At 44.7% G+C, this 23,718-nt stretch overlaps 1 protein-coding gene across 3 annotated transcripts in view; it reads left to right on the plus strand.

The window, feature by feature from the left end:
- The window catches only part of LOC135913238 (small ubiquitin-related modifier 1-like), a 60,436-nt gene extending 42,401 nt beyond the window's left edge, over nucleotides 1-18,035 (plus strand). For 2 of the 3 annotated variants that reach the window (XM_065445845.1, XM_070532564.1), the window contains 5 exons: nucleotides 4,360-4,596; nucleotides 4,676-4,732; nucleotides 7,164-7,241; nucleotides 10,812-10,883; nucleotides 17,842-18,035. In XM_065445845.1, coding sequence (XP_065301917.1) covers nucleotides 4,360-4,596; nucleotides 4,676-4,732; nucleotides 7,164-7,241; nucleotides 10,812-10,883; nucleotides 17,842-17,934 — 537 coding nt within the window. In that variant the 3' untranslated portion in view covers nucleotides 17,935-18,035. Of the gene's footprint in view, nucleotides 1-3,888; nucleotides 3,946-4,359; nucleotides 4,597-4,675; nucleotides 4,733-7,163; nucleotides 7,242-10,811; nucleotides 10,884-17,841 lie in introns of those variants that run through there. The other variant, XM_065445853.1, reaches the window with a different exon arrangement.
- Nucleotides 18,036-23,718: the final 5,683 nt, after the last annotated feature.

The following is a 23,718-nucleotide window of genomic DNA, read 5'->3' on the forward strand; positions in this document are numbered from 1 at the left end:
TGACTCATACCCTCCTATTAAAGGCTCAGGTGTTCTGAACATGATCCTCCATTTAGATACTAAAAAGAGCTGCGGCCCAGATGACATACCCAATTCTTCCCTCGTTCGCTACTCCCTTTGGACAAGCAGATACCTCTCCGTTATCTTCCGTAAATCATTATCCACCTCCACTGTTCCCCAATCCTGGAAGCTTGCTACGGTCATTCCGATATACAAATCCGGTAACGCTCAACTTCTGCAGAACTACAGACCAATCTCATTAACTGCCCACTCATGCAAGTTACTCGAACATATAATTTTTAAACACATCACGGAATTTCTTGAAAGCCACAATATCCTATCCAATTACCAACATGGTTTCCGTCGCGGATATAGCACCACTACCCAACTGATCGAATTCACGCACGATATTTGTCAGTCATTAGATTTAGGCGGACCGATTGACGGCATTTTTGTTGACTTATCCAAAGCTTTCGACACCGTCCCACACCCAAAACTCCTCTACAAGCTTAACTCCATTCTAAATAACCCTTCTCTGGTTGGTTGGATACATAGCTTCCTAACCCAGCGTTCTCAGTCTGTGCAATTTAACGGCTCTATTTCCTCTCCTGTCAGTGTGTCATCCGGCGTCCCACAAGTTTCCGTCTTAGGCCCGCTTCTTTTCTTGTTATATATTAATGACTTGCCGCATTGCGTGTCCGTTAGTATTCGTCTTTACGCTGATGATTGCGTCCTCTATCATAGTATTAACACACCAATGGATCACGAGTTACTTAATGACTCCTTCGCAAAATTTTGTAGGTGGTGCAAGGAATGGCAAATGAACATTAATTTCTCTAAAACTGTTTCCGTGTCCTTCTCCAGACGCCCATCTCCATCACTTTTCACGTACACTTTCCATGGTCAAGATTTAAAAAGAGTAACCGAATTTAAATACCTTGGTCTTCATTTCTCCCATGACATGTCATGGTCGAAACACATTGACATCATATGTAACAAAGCTTTTAGACGTCTCGGTTACCTCCATCGTTCATTGCGTAAGGCTCCAAAGGATACCAAACTGATGACGTATAAAACACTTATCCGCCCCATTCTTGATTATGGCTGCATCATATGGAATCCTCATAAGAAATCCGACATTAAAAAGTTAGAATCAGTTCAAAAGAAATCAGTGCGCTTCATTTTTCGCAACTATAGCCGATATTTTTCCCCTTCTTCCCATTATACATCTACAGCTCTTACAGTTCTTTCATCTCGCCGCCGCTTAGAATGCATGAAATTTTTACACACGCCGATTCATTCTGAGCGCCTTGACACACTAAATAATTATTTGAACTTTAGTCCACCTTCTATCACTAGGAGTTCTCATAATCTCAACCTTATCCCTTTCTTTTACCGAACGGAGATGTTCAAGCACAGCTTCTTTCCACTGGCCATTGAGCTCTGGAATTCACTGCCTGGAAGCATCCGCTTTTTACCTATGCAAGAATTTTTGAAAGCAATTACATATACTTGATATTCACATTTTTTTTTTGTGCCTGTATCTCGTTTTCTTGCTTTCCTTTTTTTTCCACTACCCACTCCTGCAATAGTCTCACCGAGGCTGCAGTATGTATAAATAAATAAAAATAAATAAATAAATTGTCTTTTCGGCGTCGCCGAGTGCACCCTCTTCTCTGAGCAATTCTTTCAGGTTTACCTCGAAGGTGTATGCGAAATCTGAGTATGATTCACTTTTGGACTTCTCGACCTCCCTGAATTTTCACCTGAATGCTTCTGTGGATAATCTGTACTTTTTAAGCAGATTCGCTTTTAATTTATCGAAGTCCTCTGCTTCTTCTTTCCCTGTGAGGCCAATGATATCAGCTACCTCACGTGGCAGTAACGTAAGCAAGCAAGCGTTGCACCCACGTGTTTCTCGCGAATTTTGTCTTCTCGCACGTGCACTCAAACTGTACCAGAAAAATACGTATGTCCCCTCCTACTGCGAAGGGTGCCATTAAGTCTGTCATTCTGCGCGCGCTTTCTCGCCCTCTAGTAGGCTTTCAGTATTTTGAGCCTTCAGAAACTCAGTATCTAGGCGCCTCATTTCGAGTGCGCGCTCTTCTTTGGCCTCACGTGCTGTCCGCTCGCGATCCTCTTTTTCTTCTATGCGCTTTTATGCTCTGCCTCCTTATCCGCTCCTTCCTCCTCTAGGTATTCCTTCAGATCATCGTCGTCAGCCTTGATCGCTTCAATCGCCTCTATGTTCTCCGGCTTTCTCTTTGATTCGGCGATTTGGAGGCACAATTCTCTGGCCAAGTTAAAGATTCCGGCTTCTTTAGTGCCTTCAAGTTCATGGCTACCCAGTGCTACTAACTCTTCACTCTATAACAATCTCGACGTACTCGAAACTTCCGTCAATGGTTAAAGAAAAATCACTGCTCTGTACTTCCCCCCAAAATACGTAAAGCCAAGTGATATCTCAGTGAAGAAAAGCCGTGCATTCGCCATTTGCAGTCATGAATCCTGACACCTTCCTTCGGAACGCTGTCACCAGATGAAGAGGAGACGATCTCTTAGATGTCGTCCAAAGTTGGGGATTCCAGGGTAGCGCATCCCATCGCTGCCACCCAGTTGTTGCGACGCCTGTTTTTCGAACCTCGACTGGCGTTACTATTGGGTAGCGTGGCGTTGTCAGCGGGCTGCAGGCGTCCGGTAGACCACGGTGACCACGCAAGGACGAGATGATTTCTAGTGCGAAACGTGCACTGTTTATTCAATGGTTGGGGAAGGATAAGAAGAGAATGAATGATGTGAAAAAGTACATTGCGGGGTCCCTTAAATAGGCCCACTAAAATCGGAGGCGGGATCTTGCTCACGTCAACGTTACGTGACATGCACCGAGTCCCCTCGGTGCTTGGTGGCTGCTCCCACTTTCCCACGAGAGTTTGCACGGGCTTGCTTCCGCTGGTGGCAACCTGCGGGTCCGGGATCGTAGGCGGCTGATCCCTTCTCTTCTAGGCGACGTTGGTTCGCGGAAAGCGTTCTGCCCTAGAGTTGGACAGTTCGTGGAAAGAGTTCTCCCCTTGGTCGCACACACAAAGGGGCCTGTCATCACTGCGGGGCGCCTGCGAGACCGCCAACTACCCGAGACAACCATAGCAAATTAGGAATCCATCATCCGTTTCGGTTGAGCAGGGTTATTCGAGCATCCTTTTTGCCCGGGGTGTTACACGCCAACCGTAACAGCACGTAAGGTGCGCTTCGTGCGCCGCTCGCTAGAGAGTGACGCCCCACCAGGTGGCGCGCGCTGATCTTCCTCCTCACCCTCGAGTGTCACTTAGAGTCACATATGTCAATTATTAAGGTTGCCTACCATTTTTTTTTTATTCTGAGGTAGCGAACATGGCGTTTTTGCCGAGGCCCTGGATTCTTACATGTGATGCGGACTTAATTTACCGCTAATCACGTGACCCTCAAATAATGAATACCGAAAATTTATAGCAATTAAATTAAATTCCGTGGTTTTACATGTCAAATGCGCGGTCTGATTATGGGGCACGCCGTAGTAGGGGGATCCGGATCCATTTCGACCACTTTAGCTTGCCCCCAATGCACGGTACACGCAGTGTTCCCCCAGGTCATAAAAAAATCAAGGGGCATAGTTATCTATACATGGATGAACGCGATATCATTACGGTCACGTGACTCGAGCGCCCACGTCAGCAGGAGTGCCGCGATATCACGTGACCAACGCCGTTCGTCACAAAGCCCAAAGCGGCCGAGGGTTCTTTCTACTCCCTACAAAGGTTGCCTTCATACCATAGGTAGTGGGTTCGAGTTGCTTAATTAGCTGTATCTTAATTAACACCAAAGGTCGTGGGTACGATCGACTCCTACCAAACAAAGGTAGAAGGTTCGATGAGTTTAATCACGCCAACGCCGGATTTCCTGCCTCGTGAGGTAAAAGCCCGTGTAGCGTACACGTGCGTTTTTGCATCGGAACGCGGCAGGGATCAAACCCGCAACCTCGAGCTCAGCAGCGCAAATGTACGCCGTCACCGAGCTACCGCGGCAGATAAACACGAATTTTTATTAGACCACTGGGGGAAGTTGTTTGAACGCTCAATCACGATCGAGCTCATAGCCGCGCTGTGCGCACGAACGTTGCAGCAGGGTTCGCTCGCGCCATTGTACCCGCGATTGATGCACATACATACGTACACGCGCGCACACACACGGACGCACACTTGCAATAAATAAAAGAAGAGCAATATCTCAAATATAAAAATTTTTACATCAGCGCGATTCGCGAACTGACTTCGCGTGTGTGACGCGTCATATACCGATTCCGCACTTCGCACCTCCGCTGCGCAGAGCCTTCACAGAAATTTCGCCACCGCGTGGACGGGGGCAGCACCGGAGCGGGCGGCAGCAGCAGTACGGGCGGCATCCGTACTGACTCGAGTGTGCGTGAGCCTAGCAGCCGCAAGGTCCTGTTTACAGTATATCCGGTTGGCGCGAGAGCTTCACAGACGGGTCACCGTACTCCGCGGTGCTCGGACCCCAGAAACAGCGCTACCCGATCGAGCCATCATGTCCGACGCCGGTCAGGTGAGATACTATAATAAATGCGCCTACGAGTGTGACGAACGTTCTCGATCCTCACCCCCGCCATGCTTCCATCCACCAGGATCCCAAGCCCGAAGGTTCGGATTGCGAGTACATCAAGCTCAAGGTGGTAGGCCAAGTGAGTTACAATATACCTTGTACTGCGAGATGCGACACATAAGCCTAACTGCGCGGCCACCGTTGAATGACTCGCTCCGCGCGCAATACAAGCCGCGCTCGGTGGCGTGCGACATCGCTGGCCTCGTGCTTGAAAGGACCCGTAGCGACCTGCACGGCCAGTGTGACGACGCATTCCTGAACTTTTGAAACTGTTCGAGCAAGCTCCAACGTAGCAGTTGGCGAGTAGTAATCTCTTCACGGCACTCTGCGCACCCGTTGTCGATTCTGTAATCAATTCCGTCGCCCCGTAAGCGATAGAAGAAGGGCTTGTCGCCTCGACGAAAAGAAATAACAGATTGACGGTCACCGGAATCGCAAAGATCATGCGGTCAGAGGTGATCTCGCAATGTGCTTCTAATCCTGGGTGCACGGCCCGGGAACGGTAGCGCTGCGATCGCGAAATAAAACCAGCTGCAGAAAACACACGGGTGCTTTATTTTCGTTTAATATTGACGTTTACTGACGGCCCTGTACAAGGTTTTTCTTTTTCGTGACTGGATGGCAGTGCATGCAAACAAAGGCAGCGAAAAAGAAAATGTGACAACAACAGCTAGAATAAATTCATAATGGTGCAGTTTATGAAAGTGTGTATGAATGGGATGATGGAGCAGTATCGGGAAGGTAATTCCACTCATTGATTCCGCTGTGGGGAAAAAAGAATGCTATACTTAAAACAATCCGTGCGAAGCAGCAGGAGCAGCGATGACCATCAAGGGGCAGCACCTTGACATTTCTTGCAATAAACTTCGAAATTGGCACAGTTGACATTGAATCATTGTAGATAATAAGGTAACAGCCTTTCAAGTCTAGTTATGCATACTCAACAACTCTCAAGAATTAGTTGTCAAGTTTATGAATTGGTGCTTGTTCCGCAGTGTTATGGAAACAAGGACTTCTTTTTATTGTTTTAAGGGTTTTGAATTTGAAGTGAGCTAAATTGACAGCAATAACTGCATTCCAGAAATAGCGATTGTACCTGCACTGCCTTCTTGCGACATTGTAAGAAGGTAAGCAGAGGGCTACATGGCCTTGAGCGAGATTATTCTGACAACTTCCTGAAATGGGCAAAGTCAACAAAAGTTGCTGAAAAAAATCATTGTGATCTAAAAACACTGTATCGCTTCTAATATCCGTAGCACACGGGTGCAGAAAATGACTTTAACTTGCTTGACTAACTTGCTAACTTTAGTTGCTAGTTTATTGTTATTGCCTTAAATTTTAATGCCATTTGTGTGATGTCACACGGACGAACTTATACCCCTGTCACACGGCAGATCTAACATCATTTCCAACAAATGACATTTGTGGCTATTAATGTCATTATCACAGTGCGCTGGGACATGGTGAAAACTAATGTCATTTGAAAATGATAACAATGATGATAGTAAAAAAAAGACACAAAAATAGCCTCAAACTCACTTTTGTCCAATAATTATTTTCCAATATGCTAAATTCCAGTGGAATATGTGATTGTCCCTTTCACACTGTAGTGTTCGATCACTAATTGTCGACATTGCCAATGAAGTCGAGTCAAGCCAAGCCTAAGATAAGGCAAGCAGCATGGCGAAAAGCACAATGGGTGCTTTCGCTACATCTGATAAAGTGCAGTGAGAATGGCAGTTGCATGTCATCGCTGCTCTGATGTGCATGAGGGCTCTTAATACCCTCATCCTTGTTGCGTGTCACAGGAAAACAAGCGCATGCTTTTATGTCAGCTCAACCGAAGTGGCTGTGGCCGATGCTTCGGTGCGAACCAACGCGACGGCTGCAGTGAAAGCTGAAGACAGCTGTCTAGTTACTGGATTGAGAGTAGCTTTCTGTAATTACGCGCATGATGGACTTCAATGTCGTTAAAGTAATAATTGGGTAATAAAATTGATAGAATAATAGTTATTTCATGTTAAACATAAAAAGAAGCATGTACTGTTTGCGGAACATTGGTACACTCGTGGTGTCCAGGATATACATTCGGTTCGAAAACGAATGCGAATGAGTTTGGCAAACTCATTCGTTTGTAAATGTCATTTTCAACGAATGTCATTACATTTTACCGTGGGATAGCAAACAAATGGCATTATCAGCGAATGTCATTTGTTGTAAATGACGTTAGATCTGCCGTGTGACAGGGGTATTAATGTCATCTGTCTTAATTTCACTCACAATTTAATGCGTTTGCCAGAACTCTCAACTGAGAAATGCATAATCTCGGCGCTATAGCCTGCATAGTGCAGTATAATTGAAGTACTAGAAATATGTCTATTACATGAAAAATAATTTATACATGCCTTTTAAACGACGCTGATGCCAGATTTGTGCTGATTTGTGCACCTTCCTTGCCATGTGCACCAGAGCGTCCATCTGATGCTTGTCCCATTTGACTGTGTTTGCAGGATGGCAACGAGATACATTTCAAGGTCAAGATGACCACACAGATGGGAAAGTTGAAGAAGAGCTACAGTGAGAGGGTGGTGAGTTGGGTTGCTGACGGGGCCTGGGTGGGTTTTACCGTCGTCTGTTAATGAATATTAATATTAATTCTGTTCTAGCATTGCCACAGCGTGGGAAAATATTCATTCTGGCGCTGCTTTTGGCAAGTTAATGATTTGCTCTGTTGACTAGCGGACCTCATTTTCAATAAACAGGCATATTAATTCTAACATAGAAGATACTTTGAAAAAAGAGCTTCCTTAAAAAGTAAAGGTTTGCGCTGTTTTAGTAAATATATTCTTTACAATGCCAAAAAGAGAGAAAAAGGTTGCTCTTACCCTGAGAAGAGGCATGGTAAGCCAAAAAATATGTAAAAACCAATGATGGATTATATTACATTCTGAGGTTTTACATACCACAACTCCGATCTAATTATGAGGCACGCTGTAGTGAGGGACTTGGGATTAATTTGGACCACCTGTGATTCTTTAATGCACATCCAGTGTCATGCTATGCGTGCGTTCTTGCATTTTACCCCCATCGAAATGTGGCTGGGGTTTGATTGCCTTAGGGGGACGGGGTAAGCAAAAAGATTTGAAAAATATCTATTTTTAGTTTATTTCGAAATATGAAAGTACATTCTTTTCTGCATCATTTGATGTATCACACTCCATTCTGTGCAATTTATACCAACCTGAAAAAGCTATCTAAATGCAAAGCGGTCAGCGACACAGTCCCTTTACGAGTGGTGTGTTTTCTGCGCTCTTACTAAAAAAAAAAAATGTTCTTAATTTTAGCGCAAAGAGAAAGCTCTCTGGTGACCATCCAAGTTGTTAGCCAAGACAAGCATGAGACGCCGCTGCGCGGCTTACACGTGTTTTCCATGCAGTGCTGTTCTGAGTATATGTTGGTTTTGTTTACTTTAAACTCTGTTTTCTCAAAACAAGATGTTTTTTACGTTGGTACCATTATTTTCAAAATGACAATAGATATCAAGCTGATTTTTTCTGTGCATACAGTACATATATGGCAATTAACTGTACCAAAATTATCAGCATGCGAATAAAATTATTTTAAAATAAAAATATGTACAAAATTTGGTCAAAAACGTGTGTGTAGAAAGTAAAAGAATCACTAATAATTTCATTTCTCGTATACTAAAATAATTTTGGTACAGCGGCTAGAAGATGAAATTCTCTACAAAATGAAGTAAATATCTTGCCACTACCTTTATTAGTTGCTGAGAAAAGTGCACCACAGTATGCCCCAAAATACATGAAAAAGATGGGGCTTGCCCTGTCCCCTTAAAGTTCGCTCACAGCTTGGCGTGGCATCATGGATTTTCACAGCTTTTTAACAATCCTTGTGGCTATTAGCCTTATGGCTCTGCTGCAATTACTGTAGTGACGTCTACTGTAGTTTTGAACTATAGTTATTGAGATTTTGCAGAGGTTGGTTTTCAAACGAACTAAGCTGCAAAATGCCATCTTCGTGCAAAATTTTAGCACATATGGGCGTGCATTTGGCCAGAGGAGTGACCCATAGCTGGCACTCTTGTATACGTGGCCCAGTGGCTAGCAGAATGTGAAAACGAAACATTTTTTGTTACAGTTTAGCAAAAATAGTTCAGCTTTGTTCAACGCTGGAAAAAATTGCACTTGAAACTGGTTTGAGCTGGTTTGTTTGCATCACATTCTAGTAATTCTGGAAAAATTTACATTTATTTTCTACCCGAACTCCACGGTGCTACCAAGCTGTACAAAAGACTGAAATAAAGTAAATGTAATGTTCTTCACTTGGCAAGTAGTAAAAAAAAAAATTTTTTTTGAAGCACACCTCAGAAGCAATATGTCAATTCTATTATGCCTGTTATAGATCCTCCCCCTTATTGTACGCCTTCTCCCTTTGGCACACTTTCGTGCCTTTCCCCTTCCTCGTATTAGGCCAAGTAGTCATCCCTTCCAAGACAGAACATTTCTTCAACCAATCATTTCATCCCACCTACTTCAGTTTACATACTAGTATGATCAAAAGCAGCTGCCTAGTTAAAAATCGCTTCTTTTTCATTGATAGGCCTTCCACCAATGGACAGGCACGGTGGGCACTCAGTCGTGAAGCTATTACTAACATACCTGTTTCCCTTCTGAACATTTTAAAAATCAAATGGTGCTGCAACTTCTGAAATGACAGCAAGCACATGCACATTTGCATATGAGGTAGCATGGTTGAGCCGCAAGGGATGAAAAAGCTCTAAAGGCCTGAACCGAAAACACCCCCCATCCTCCATGCCTGTGGTTTTCTGGATTGAAAAAAATGCTAACGTTCCAGTTCACAGTAAGAGTTTATTTGGGGGGAGGGGGGGGGGGTAATAGCAAATTTGTAGCGGTATTTTCTGCTCTATTCTGTGCCACTCTTTATCATCTGCTGTTTATGGGTGGCTGCTCACATTGACAACAATGGTGGAGTGTCACTCTGACCACTGAAGCAGCATGAAAAAAAATAGCTTCGGAAAAGGCATCACTACAATATTGTAGCCCTGGTCGGATGCCCTGGTGACCACTTATTCATTTGCAGCCACAGTGCTCATGTTCCAATGGAGTTGGAATGCAGAAAAGTCCCTGCAGAAATCATTAAAAAAATTAAATTATATTCTGTGGTATTATGTGCCAAAACAACGATCCGACTACGAGGCACACAGTAGTGTGGTACTCTGGATTAATTTGACCACATGTTTTTTTTTTTTTTTATGTGCACCAAATGCGCCATACACAGGCGTTCTTCTGTTTTGCCTCAATCGATGTGCAACTGCGGTGGCCGGGTCCTGATTTCACAACCTTCTGCACAGCAGTGTGATGCCACAGCTGCTAAGCTACACTGTCGGGTGGGCGGAACCCATCACGCAATGTATGTCGAAGTTAATGTCATTGGCATTGAAGCAAATGTAGCGACACACCATATTGCCATATTCTTCACTTCTCTCAGCCGACATCTTAAATATTTCTTGCTAGCTCGGTGCTCCTTGTTCAGTGCACATTCTGGTTCCATTCGATCTGCTTCACTTCTCTCTCTCTCTACGCCCAGCTGCTTCACCTGCCCACTTGCACATGCCCACTGGCCCAAGTCGTCCATTTCCAAGTTGTCTGTTCTTGCGCGTACCGACTGTCGCATACACAGTGGCCCAAGCTCTCGTAAAAGAGGTCACAAATGGACGTCACACTGAAAAAGTGTGTGAAATTTCCAAAGAATGTTAATTGCATTAAAGAGCTTGCCTGATGGTCCATAGATGCATGATCCCATGTGGCCAGAATCAGCCTAGGACGCTCCACTGTGCATAGCACTTGCTTTGCAATTTTGTCGGTACGTTACACCATACTGGTCATCAGTCAATAGCCTGCTTTGAGGGAGTGCCGTGCTGTCTTACCGTTAAAATTAGGGGTAGTTTATGTGCATTGGAAATGTGCATAAAGGGGTATCTGTATTGTATCTATTCCAGTTGGAGTGCATGCTACAAGTTCGTAAGTCGGCTGTGTTGGTGTTGTATAGAGGCATTTCTGAAGGTTTGTGTTGGCATTTAATTATTGCATGAACATGTCATTATTTATTTTGTGCAGGCCATGCAAGTGTCATCCCTTCGCTTCCTGTTCGATGGCAAGCGCATCAATGATGATGAAACACCTAAGCAAGTGAGTGGGATAAATCTATGTTGGTTAAGCTTTGTCTTGTGGTTTCTGAACAACATTGACATACTGTCTTTACTTGCATAATGATTGCACTCGCATAATGATCGCACCCCTGAATTTTCTCGTCAAATTTCACTTTTTTTCTTTCCTGCGTGCTGATCGCACCCCGATCTTGCCACAGCAATATGTCGTGTGCCAAGTCTAGCCAATGATTGTCGCATTTACCATCTGTCAAATGCTGTTGAATGCTAGCGAACAATTCTTCAAGACATACCAAGCGGTCTGCACACACCAAACATTCTCAAGCAGATGCCCAATTTCATTCCTTTCATCACCTTCCGCACTTTCATGAAAAAAAAAAAACTCTACAACCATACTTGTCTTGGCTTTATTATTTGTAGGCTCTATAATGGTTGTGATCAACAACAACAACAAAGAGGGCGCCTTTTGATTCCTCTTGTCTGCACTCGTGGGCATGCAATAAATTGCAAGCGGCAACTATAGTAGCCACGTTTACACTGTTACAATAGAAGTGTACCCTATTCATATGCCGATGCTTGTAACGCAGCAAAGATATTCCCTACCCTTAGCGGAAACGTGCCGTATTAGGACAGTAGTGAAGACAAATGCTGCAGTTTTCACACTGACAGCTAAGTGCGGCCATCTCTGTTTCTGTCCCCTCAAATTGGACATGGCTACATTATTGCTGCAAACTTGCTGATATTAACGATATTATCCATTACTGATACAGAAGAAACTCTTTCAATGCACATAATATACTCGCGAGAAAAAAATTGCTTTCGGTGCGTTCGGCTTGCTCCGCCGGCCCGTCATTTTTGTTTTGGTGTCCCACACTGTTACAACGGCAGTCACCTGTTTGTTGACCTGTTGTCATCCCGCAGCAGATGCGGGATGAAAAAAAAATTTTTTTTTCTTTTCGTGGAAAATTTGCCTCGTGTATGATGGCAACCCTGAATTTGTGTCAATTTTTTTTAACAAAAAAGTGCGATCATTATGCGAGTAAATACGGTACATAAGCAGCATTGATAACTTGGACGGTCTTTTTAATTGGGGAAAACTACGAATTGTGTGGAAGCAATCAGCCCTACCAGGTCTAGCCTTTCGGCACAGTCAAGCAAACATTAACTTGCCTGCACTGTCTGCCCTTGAAACAAATTAGCGTTCGTCTGATAAACTTGTGATTATCACTGAAAGGCATGGTCACGGCAGAGAGCTAGCTGCAAAGGGCAGAAAAAAACACTTGGACCCATTTTTCTCATTAACAGGAAAATATTGCTGTTCTGCGGCAAAACTGCCAATTTTCAGCAGCCAACATCCGCGAAATAGCAGACAGCAAGGTACTTTACTGCTTATGTGTTTGTACTATTACTGCAGATCACTTTTCTTGTTCCCTTGTTTTTTTACTCTTGATCATTTTATTGTTTTGTGATGGCCTCTGGTTTTCTATAATCAAAGGAGTAGATGGTACAGTCAAACCCACTTAAAACGAACTTGGCTATAATGATCCCATTTCAGTGCAATCACAATTTTTTTTTTTTTTACTCTGCCTATTGAAACTGCTCCCAGACGAATGTGTCTTTTTAAGTTGCCATGCTGTTATGACGAACGCTTTGAACTCTGTCACAGTAAAAAGAGGGTGCACGCGAAATACCACAGCACGGAAGCGTGACCAAGCTGGGCACACGGCAGCGCATGCCCTGCTCCAGTCCAACCGCGACGATAGTACGGCCTTTGAGATGAGTGAGGACCACCGCACGCGCATTACAGAAACCGCAAAGGAGGCCACTTGCTTTCAAGGCACTCAAGGGAGGATGCTTACAGCATGACGGGGCGTGCACTGGCACGTGTGCCGCTGCGATGTCACATGCCACAACACCGGCACTCTTGTTTTTGCGAATGCTTTCCCTACAGCACCCCATGCATTAAGCCTATTTCAATGGTTAGGAACAACCACCATGGGAGCAATGGCCGCTCAAGCTTTGCTATCGTTAGTGTTGATAATCACGTTGCCCGAGTCGGTGAGAATGCTGTGCCATGCACTGATGCCACACAATGTTGCAGAGGGTCAGCGGTTGCTACGCCATTATCGGGGGATCATGGTTTGGCTGCACTTTGCTTACACATTACTTATTGCTGACAACAGTTCGCGATGATGTTCTCTGCCTTTCGAACATTTTTTTTTTCTTTTTTGTCCGTAGCAACTATGATACCTTAACTTTATGGCTGTAGGGTGGTTGATGCACAATCGTAATGCCGAGACTTTCGCGGAATGGTAGCATGTGGAAATACATAGTTCCTGAAGTTAGTGCTTCCGGCTAAGAATGCTTCGCTCTCGTGTGGAGAATACGGTCTTGTCCCATTGATAGTAAAATATATTGCAAGCTCTCAAATAAAAAGTTCACCGATGATTACGATACTCCCGAATGCAAATTTTGAGTGCAGCTGTTCAGGCGTTTTCAATTCGTGATATATTATGGGAAAGAATTTGATTTGGAATGACAAGGTCCTCTCGGCAGTGGCACTGAGTCTGCTCGGGCAGCTTATTGTGCAGAAAGAAATCATTAATATGGGAACGCACAGCGCTTTTTTTAGGGGCGGCGGTGCAGAGGAAGTAGCAGATGTGCAGTGGGTCCAAAGCCCACGCTAGTGCTTTGCTTCCGTATACGGTATCGGTGGACACGCACTATGCTTTCCCCACACTCTCGTTGCTATCGCTGTCTTTCATCCCCCACTACGCTCTGCATTCGCTCCTTCATCCTTCTTAGTGCTCATTCGCATGGTTATATCAAGGGATGCCTACGCTCACAACATGAATGCGCACCTGAGAGCTGCGCTCTGAAAATAGTGGCTGCAGTTGCAGTTTCAAATGACAGATGATTAGAACTGGCTGCCATTTTGAGCGCTATACCGCACCGCATTTCGTTTTTTAGATGGATATTGCATACCTGCCAACCCTCCCGATTCGCCCGGGAGACTCCCCATTTTTTTACTCAACTTTCCGATTGTATGATCACTATCTTATATCACCCGAAAAGTGGTCTCTGTTCACGCAATAATAGCTTTTGCAAAACCGGCACTGTGGATCTACAGCCGCATCGTAATCATCAGCATCACCAACAACGGCAGCACTAACCCCATCGGTATTATCGACCAAGCAGCCGACTACAGCGCCTAGTAAGCCGACCAAAGCCAGAGCCAATGTAGTTCTTGCATTCCATGCATGTCTTCCTCCATGGTGCATCTTGTTGCTGCTGCTTTTGTGTATGATTAGTGTTGGCTAGGCTGTGTGTGCGGTGCACCATGTAAAGTTAGATTTCTCGTGTGCTTGATGCCATGGCGCTACCAAAGTCGAAGAAAAGGTATTTGCAGAAGTTATTACGAACTTCTGAATTTCCGTGCTTTTTGACATCAAGAAAAGGAGAACATTTTGCATTTTGTAGAACATTTGGATGCGACGTCAGCTTGTCTCACGGTGTCAACGGCGACTTGAAACTGCACGTTTCCACGGCGAAGCATCAAAGCTATGTTCGTACCGCTGAGCAGCAAGGCAACATAGTGAACTTTCTCGGGAACAAGTGCGAGGACAGTGTCATACGTGTGGAGTGCCTGTTTACGGGATTCCTCGTCGAACACAACCTACCCCTTAGTGTCAGCGATTACGTTGGGCCTCTTCCACGGAAAATATTTGCGAAAGGAGACAAGGCGAAGTGCTATAGATGTAGATGCAACTCTGAAACGCAACTATGAAGAATGCGGAGGTGGCCCAGCCTGAAACTTCACAGGCATCGCTCTCGAGTCTTTGTTTCTTTATTCAGAGTTTCCCTCAGCTGCTGCCCCGAGACGCCAATGAATCTGCTGAAGACTCTTTAGATGCTCTCGAAGCTGAATTTGCCACACTGCAGGCGTACAGTCTTCCAGGGGACATTCTTAATGAAGAAAGGTGGGACATGCAGTGGTCTGTGGTTGGAAAAATAAACAAACACTGATGGAAAACATGTTTCACCGAGCTGCTAAGGCCACCGGAAGTTGAAACAGTGATGCACCCCCACCCTTGGTTGGCGCAAATAACGTCTCCCGATTTTTGATCTCGCCAGGTTGGCAGGTATGATATTGCTAATGGAAATTTTCAGCTAGGTGCGGGAACAAAAGTGACACGGAAGTTCTGATTTTTGGGCCCATATGCTGCAAAATTGCAATTGCCTGTGCCAGCTTCAGTGCCACTAATTTTTTAGCATTATTAAGGGTGAGTTTACATGCAGCGACCACTTCTCACGGAAATACAGTAGAACCCCACTGTTATGTTCCTCACTGCTGCGTTTTCCCGGCTGCTACGTCGTTTTCATCCGGTCCCGGCATAGCTTCCATAGGATCCAATGTATAAGGAACCTCGCTGTTACGTAGTAGCTGTGGAAACGTTCCCGCATGATGCGTCGCCACCCGAACCCATCTGGGCCAAAGTAGGCAATGCGCTCCAACCGCCATTTTGGCTTTTGATGAGTTTTGACCGAGCTTGGCTATGGAACTGGCTGCAAGAAGCCGCACGCCAGTTCGAGAGGCCGCCACTAGGTGGCCATTCGTGAAAAATGCTCTCACTATCATCACTGTGATTACGGTCACCGCATGGTTTGTTTAGACGGGTCGACTCACGGAGGAAGGAAACTCGGGAGAGGTTCTGACTTCACTCTTTGCGAAGCTATAGCTAAAGGGAAGCCGGAAGTTGGTGTTGCTCCGCCTATCGGGCCAGCTCTCCTCTCTTGTTTACATTTCTCGCGAAACCATGCCGTGCTGCGCGCAACCGGGCTGCTCGGACGCGCGCGCTCCGCAGCAATACTAAACAATCGTTACCACATTAGCATGATTACGCCAAAGAGGGCAAAATTTCCCGCGGATATTCCTTCGTCCGTTGCCATTGCCGTGGCGCGGTGACGACGAGGAGCACGAGCCGCACGATGCCGGGGAGTTGCCAAATCCTAGCTTTGGAAAAGCTGTCGCGGCTCTGGACCTCCTCCGCAGGTACGTCGCACCTCACAGCGACGCTGACAGCAATGCGGCCTTCCAGGCTATTGAGGAATGTGTGGTGATTTCTAGCGAGCGAAAGGAACGGCAAGCCACCATTCTAGACTTCTTAAAGTTCTAAGCACACTCTGTGGAAATTGTCTATAGTCGAAGCTGCACTTTTTTCATTCATTTTCGGAGCTTTCCTTACTGTTGCGTTTTCCCGGCTGTTAGGTTTTTTTTCCTCGGTCCGGTGAAAAACGTATGAACGGGGTTCCACTGTATTGAGTTCGTTATAAAGAAGGTTCGACTGTATTATATGCATAATAATGTAGTTCGGCCCTAGTTTTCGAAAGTATGTACTTTGGGCATAATGGACCATTCTTGCTGGATTGTTAAGTCCACTGTAATGAGTGTCGTTATGTGTCCACACTCCGTCATTGCATGTTCATTGCTAATTGCAGTTTTGTATAATGGGCCTCATGTGCATCAGAATTAATAAGTCTATAGTAACAAGCTAGCAGACTGCCACACCTCTCATAATCATAGCGGCGTGTTTATGGTAGCTTGTTGCCTAACTCTCGGACAGTAAAGAGCCGAACACTCTGTGCTGCTGTGCTTTGCACCTTCGATGTTTACAAACCACAGGATGCGAGTAAAACTTCAGTGCAGCCTGGTATTCATTTTCAGCCTGTGCTGCGAGGCTTTGTGCTGTTTACAATTGTGTTCACAAGCGTGTTTACACTTGCACTGCTGCTGAAAATTTACACCAGCAGCAGAGTAGAACATACTTGGGTGCTGCAGCTCTTGTTTGTCTGGTTGAGCTCAGCGCCTCTGCCCATCTGGAAAAATGCCCAGTCTGCCTGCATTTACCGTAATGTCGGACACACTAGAACTCTCTGTTGTAGTAATGTTCTGGCGTCAAGTCACAGCTGAAAACGCATACCTTAAAATTCCAAGCAAGCACCCCCACCTGTAACACAAGCAGATGACACTTGCCGGAAGTGCCTCAATATAGTAATAAATTGTCAATGTGTATTCTCTTTGTTACTTTATTTTTATTCCAACTATTACAAACATTTGTTCATCATATTGTTGGAAAAATTGGTGATGACGCTACCTAGGCAGCAACATCAGACAATTTGGCCAACTGACATCACGCGTGCCAGCTATGGAGATGGAGCCAGCTATGGAGCTATGGGGAGGCAGAAAACTGAGGGGAGCGGCACTGCTGAAATAGGTAGCAATACACATTTCCAAAAACCTTACAATAAGTTACTTCATGCAGAGCACTTAAATTTCTCACTTAATGATTAGAAGTCATTTTTCACTAATGACTCTGTTTATACGAAATCATGAAAACCATTTTAGGACGAGAATTAAGAATGCATGTCGCACAAAAATGCAGTCTTTAATTTCTTGGGTAAAGAACTTTTAAAAAATGCTGTAGAACTCAACCAGCTATCTTGCCCTCATTTTCTTATGTTATCAATTTGAGCACCTCTTACTTTTTGATTGCATCATAAGTGCATACTAACCTACACAGCTTTCCATGTTGCTGGCAGTCAGCCACCTTCGGTTGGTAAAAAGGTGTTGTGAGCTGAGATAATGTAAAGCTGTTCCGATCTGTTTTTGTACCAAATCTGCCATTGCCCCTCAATGATCGCTCCAAATGGCTTCAGCCTTGCCCACATGATGCGCCTGCCCATATGGGATGGGCTGAAGCCATTTTGACCAATCATGGAGGGCTAATGGCAGATTTGGAATAAAGACAGAATGAAATACTTTTTATGTGATGTTGGCCTTGTTGTTTACCTCAATGCTCATGTCTTGGGAGATCTGCTGGTACACCTTGTGGTTGTAGCTTTGTCCTGCTTTGTGTCATCAAGTCAATTTTCCATGAACCATGCTGCATGCGTGTTGAGAACCCTGATCTTCTGTGCAGTTGGAAATGGTGAATGATGACGTCATCGAAGTTTACCAGGAGCAGACGGGCGGCCTACGGATAGCACCAGCTAGCCTCCGGCCATCATCCTGAATCAGCTTCCCTCCCCCCCCTCCACCGATGCACCAGCGCGCGCGCATACACACACACTCGTCAAACATTATCATCTAATAAACCTGCCTCACATTCAGTCACTCGTGAGTGTAAAGTGGTTATACAAGGTCGCGCGGTGTTGAAGGTGGAAGCTGGCCAACCTTTGGCCGACGCTGCTGCTTGTGTGGGCCTATGTTGGTGAACACAGATGGATCCGAGGATTTTGGTTCTCTCGTTACTAGAGTTCGCTGCCTTGGTAAGTGCTTGCAAAGATCTTTCTCACAGACGTAATGAAATCTCCAAAGATGAAAAGAGGGGACCTGGAAGGCTCTTGCACGGCACTCTCTTGCTACTCACCATCAGACGAGGGCGAATCAGAAAGTCTTGGCCCCTATTTTTGTTTTAGCGAAATTACGGCTGTAAATGTGAAGTCAACATATCCATTCCCAGCGGTGGACCTTACTTGGGCAGGCCTTTCCTTATCTGCCAGTATTTCTGTGGCACAGTGCTTTTGTCAGTTGTTGAAGATGGCAGTTATGCTTCACATGCTCATAGCATACGAGCATTGAAGTATGATTCGTTTTCTATGGAGCAAGGAACGAACACCCATTGAAATACACAAGAGAAATGCAGCCCATGATGGGGAAAGGTGTCTCACTTGAGAAGTATGAGGTGCTGCTGTTGTGAGTTTGCAAAAGGCCGTGAAGACTTGCAGACTCAGGGGCATGCATTGCTGACTGACAGCGGGTGCATCTCAAATTTTGTGCTGTGATGGGACAAATGTCTGAACGAGCGTGGGCGCTATGTGGAAAAATAGTGTAAGGTCCGCAGAATAGTATGTATATTTGCCATTACCTGTATTTACTTTATTTTGGCCAATAAAAAATAAGGGCAAAGACTTTCTAATACACCCTCGTAAGATGCTTGCTGAATAATGTTTGAGTCAGTGAACCTCTCCCATTTGCGTAGGTGTGAAGGGGTTTTCTATAGTATGGCTCAAATGCCCTGTACTGTATAGAGAAGTTTTTGATGTCTGGAGGCATCTCTTAAGCTTTTCAAATTCCTTCAGCATCTTGTGGAGCGCCCCCATGGTCACCAAGCGGTAATTCAGACTGCAGGGATTGCCTAGCAGAGAAGCCTGATTAATTGGCGGCCAGAAAAAAAATGGGATGTGCCAGCACGTCAGCACATGGCTAAATTCACATATGCTAACATGGATTTGGCAAGTCTTGCTTTTCAACTATCATCTTGCTGTCACTGCAGGTAGACGGAAGTGTGGTCAGTGCCTGCATCAAATCTGCACCTGGCAACTTGAAGTGAGGTTGACCATGTTCCACTAGCCAAACAATAGTAAAACTGCATTGCCTGGCACTTCCCTCATCTTGTCATTCCCCTCATCGGCCTAGACATTGAGGTTCATGCCATTTGAGGCTGCTTAACTATTTGCGAAATGACGAGATTTTAGTTTTAAGCTCGGCTAGTTAGTTTACGTTGAACATAGTAAACAGCGCAGACGATAGGACAAGTGATGCGAACAGGACAGATGCGCCATGTAATTTTTATTGGGCTGACATGGACCTTTGTGTCATCTACCTTCTGTACGACTCTTCGTCTGAGACCAACCACATTGCTGTTACTGCATAAGGGAACAAACACTGGACATGTGGGACACGCAATACAAACATGCACATGCAGCCCTGACAATTTGGCTTGGCTTTTCCTTTAATCTCCACTAGTTGCTAAGGTGTGGCTTGTGGCTACTAGATTGACAAGGCTGTAGTAGTGTCCTGTGCGACTTCTGGGTTTGAGGATGTGGCTGACAACATATCAAAGCAAAAAACGGTTGCTCTTTTTGTCTTTCCGCTCTCCTTGGTGATTGAACTAGCTTGCAGTCTTTGTTGGTGGAGAACTTCAAATGGCACATTGTAAGGCATTCAAAATTTCAGTTATGTCTATGGTATGAACAGCACTGCAGAGAAGCCAGTGGTGGGAATGCTGCTACAGTTGCTCCGATCTGCTACATTCTGTTTAAGCTGCTACATCCATGCTACAAATGAAAGAAACTGCTGCAAAGCTGCTCCAGGTTGACCACAACACTAGGTTGCGGTCACCGCCACGTAAAAGTACTATCGCATCTCCTGCCATTCATAAAGCTAAATGAGCTAAAGGGTCCCTGAGCTAACCAAATTCAGTGCGTGCTCGCACATAGTCGCGGTCTGCCATTAGAACACTGTATGCAGTTTATCCGCAGGCTGTGCCTAGTTCATGATGAAGTTCTGTCGGGCCTAGTAGTGTGTGCTCGGCACATTCCGTGTTATTGAGACGTCCCACATTTGTACTTTGTGCTGGCGACGGGGCCTCGGTGGGAGAGGTGTTCCTCAACTGATGACACGCACTTTGTGCATTTGGCACGGTGGATGTGTCATGGCACTTGGCAAACTGACAGATTACATGTCATTACCTGCTTAGCTGTGTTGCACTTATCTGCACGAGTGCGCTTGTAATGCAACAGATTTGTAGTTCTACCATTTTACTAGCTAGACGAGCTTAGACGTAAAATAAAATTGCTGGAATGGCCATCCTGCATACCACGTGACTGTATTGCTGTGATATTCTTGTGCCTTTGTGTGGCTTGCTTTACTGCTGGGGGCGCGCACTAATTCTTCTACAAACACGCTGGTTGCTTTGGTGTGGCCCGTTGATGGTTGTAATTTGGTCATGAGTGATTGCATATGTGGATTCTCTTTCTCTAGAATATTTGCAATGCTGGTACCCTGGAACCACTTCTGATGTACAGGAATAGTGTCATTCCACTAACAACTCAGTATCATTGCTGACTGCTACAAAATCTGCTCCAAAGCACTGTTGCTCGTTTTCACCACTGAGTGAAGCATTCCAAATTATCAGAATAAGAAAATAGCAAATCTGTCAAGCTTTTGCATGACAAAGTTGTGTACAGTTGTTTTCATAAGCTCCAATCTGTTAGCTGGACACTTATTTTTGAAGAGTGCCACAAAATCGCAAAGTGCTAGGTCATTGCATCATCTTGTGCAGATCACTTTCCTGTGAACTATTGTTTAAAGCAGTCTGGTAGAGTGCAAGGCGATGGGACACAACCCAAATGGCAACGGGTGCTTCAGTATAATTGGCAGGAACGTACCATAAAGAAGACAAACATGCAAAGATCACAGCTCACTTAGAATACACCACTACCCTATAAAAAGTTTTTTAGTATTTATGCTTTTAAGACATCCCTAGACAGGCAAAATTGTGTTGAGAGAATTGTCTTGCTTCATTGTAAAGGTTCTAAGCAATTTTCAAACAAATATTCTTGTCTCAGTCTGCAGTACTCAATTTTCTGCTGTTTCTACAAGTGTTGGTAAGCTCATTGCAAATAAAGGTTATTCAGTGAAAAATCTTTTTATACTCCTTTACAAATTGGGCTGTGTAACAAACCAGGATAACTGAAGTATTGTATGACATTTTATTGGAAACATTATCTGAATGCATTGTCAGGTTCATTGTATGGCTTCCTTATTTGACAGCAGTACCAAGTTGTTTTCTATTGCTCCGGTTGCAAGTTTGGAGTGCTTGTTCAACAGGCATTTTGGATCAGTAAAAGAAAAAACTCTTACACTTGAAGAAGTTAACAGAATTTTTCTTTTCAGGTGGGTCGATTATTATTTTTTTACTAAATTATATGTTCGATTCATTGGAGAACATTTGGCGGTAAAAATTATCTTTCTATGTTACTTCTTTGAAAAGGTACCAAACCCTACCCAGTGCCTATGAAATTCAAGGTACCAGTTTCATTTGTAACATCCGAATTGTGTAGTATTCACTTGTTTTTTAATGTTATTATTCAGTTCCAACAAGTAATAAGGGCCCAAATGCACTTGCATTGTTTTTATCGGCATTAAACATAATCCTCACATGGTGGACATTCTGTGTTTGAAAAATTTTTAACAAGGCTTTTCATGCATTGAAGGAACAGCTGATTGCCTTTCTGTGCTCATACACTGTAGTTTGCTCACTTATACTGGTAGCTACAGTGTGGTGAAGTTTAGATTGCAAAAGTAAGGGAAACGGAAGTTTGCTGGGAATTGGTACTCGAAAGCCACAGTGCACGATGGGCCCAGTTATGGGAGTGGTTCAGGAAGTGCAATGAAGATTGGTCTGGCTGCAATATTGTGCAGTGAGCTGCACTGCAGTTCAGCGGCGAAAGGACACTATTATTAGGACAGGCACAAACAGCGCTTAAGAGTGGACGGTGACAGCCCAATGGACAAGGCATTGACTACCAATGGTTGTCAGTCAGCACCTCGTCTGTCGTGCTTTCACTATCCAGTCTTAAGTGGTGTATGTGCCCGTCCTAACAGTGTACTAGCCAGCCCAGTTTTGTGCACTCCTACAGCAACCATCGTGCATCTTGGCACTTTGTCAAACATTGACTTGTCCTAAATGAATTCTTTAATGGTATGCATTAGCAAAGGGCAAATAGAGACACCTATGTTGAGTCTTTTAACTCTTAAGCCTTGCTCTATGTTGTGCTCTTTTTGTCATTTCACTAATGGCAACAAATGCACCTCTTGATAAACTGAAACTAGCTTGAATAGAAATTGACTTTTACATAATGAAAACTTGTCTAGCAATTAATTCTCTGGCTGCTCATTGTGAAGGCCTCCCATTACAGCATTGATGCTGCAAAACAAGCTGGGTAGACTAAAACGAAAAAGAGTTGCCCGTGGTTAAAATTGGACAAACAAAAATCAGGAGGAGACGAGCCATGAGTCGAGAATTTAAGGTCTCCTGAATGTTCTTGCAGCAAAGCTGTATATGGCTAGCCGATTCATCCATCCCTCTGTCTGTCGCATGTACACGGAAAACTCTTCCGGTGCATCCCCATGCGCATGTGCCAAAAGAAAAAAGGCGCGCGATTGGCTGCACCAGTAACGATGTTGCTCTCCATCACAGCAGAGTGCGCACGCAGCAGTTTCCAGCTCTGAAATGGGTAGGCTCCCGTCGTTTGTACTGAGAAACAGGCAGCTTTCGATCAGCAATGCTGCGAGCAGAACTGGGAACGACGTAGTCTATGCCATGCCATTGCTGCAGCCTGGGCACAATAACAGGCTCGTGCAGCCTAGCACGAGCAGCAACTGCGTGCTGAGTATCCGGCAGCCTATCAAGCAGTCATTTAAAGGGACCCTGAAATGATTTTGGCAATTTTCTACAAACGTACCGAGTCGTTAGAGTAGGTCCTTCTGATCATTAATTGATGCATCTAAGTGCTCCACATGAAGCATGTATTTTATTATTAGGCTTTAAATATGTACATCGCTGCCGATCGCAGCACACTGCTCGTCAGAATTTTCAGCCGCCCCTACCCATATGATGTAAATCACCCATATGATGCCATGTGGGCGGGCTATCCGAATGGCTGCCCAGGGTGCGTCAGCGATAATTTATCCACCTTTATGGTGAACAAATGATGTTTATAACAGTTGGAATGTTGGTTAATTTGTGCCGTAAGAAGAAAGTAACAGAAGGAGGATGCACAAAAGCAATTTCTCACTAAAGCACTTCTGGCACACAGCAAGCGTCATCTGCTTGTGTTACAACATGCTCCATTTTGACGAGAGCTCTGCGGTCGGAGTCGGTCTCAGTCTTTTCGCGAGCACCATGATTCGACTTTGTTGAGTTGTTGACTGCAAACGTAGCGACTGGCAATATGTCAAGCTGTGACATCGTGTCCCTCTGCAAGGCAGCAGATGAGCGAACTGGCTG

This window comes from Dermacentor albipictus, chromosome 1 (assembly GCF_038994185.2).
Source record: "Dermacentor albipictus isolate Rhodes 1998 colony chromosome 1, USDA_Dalb.pri_finalv2, whole genome shotgun sequence".
Classification (NCBI taxonomy): Eukaryota; Metazoa; Arthropoda; class Arachnida; order Ixodida; family Ixodidae; genus Dermacentor; species Dermacentor albipictus.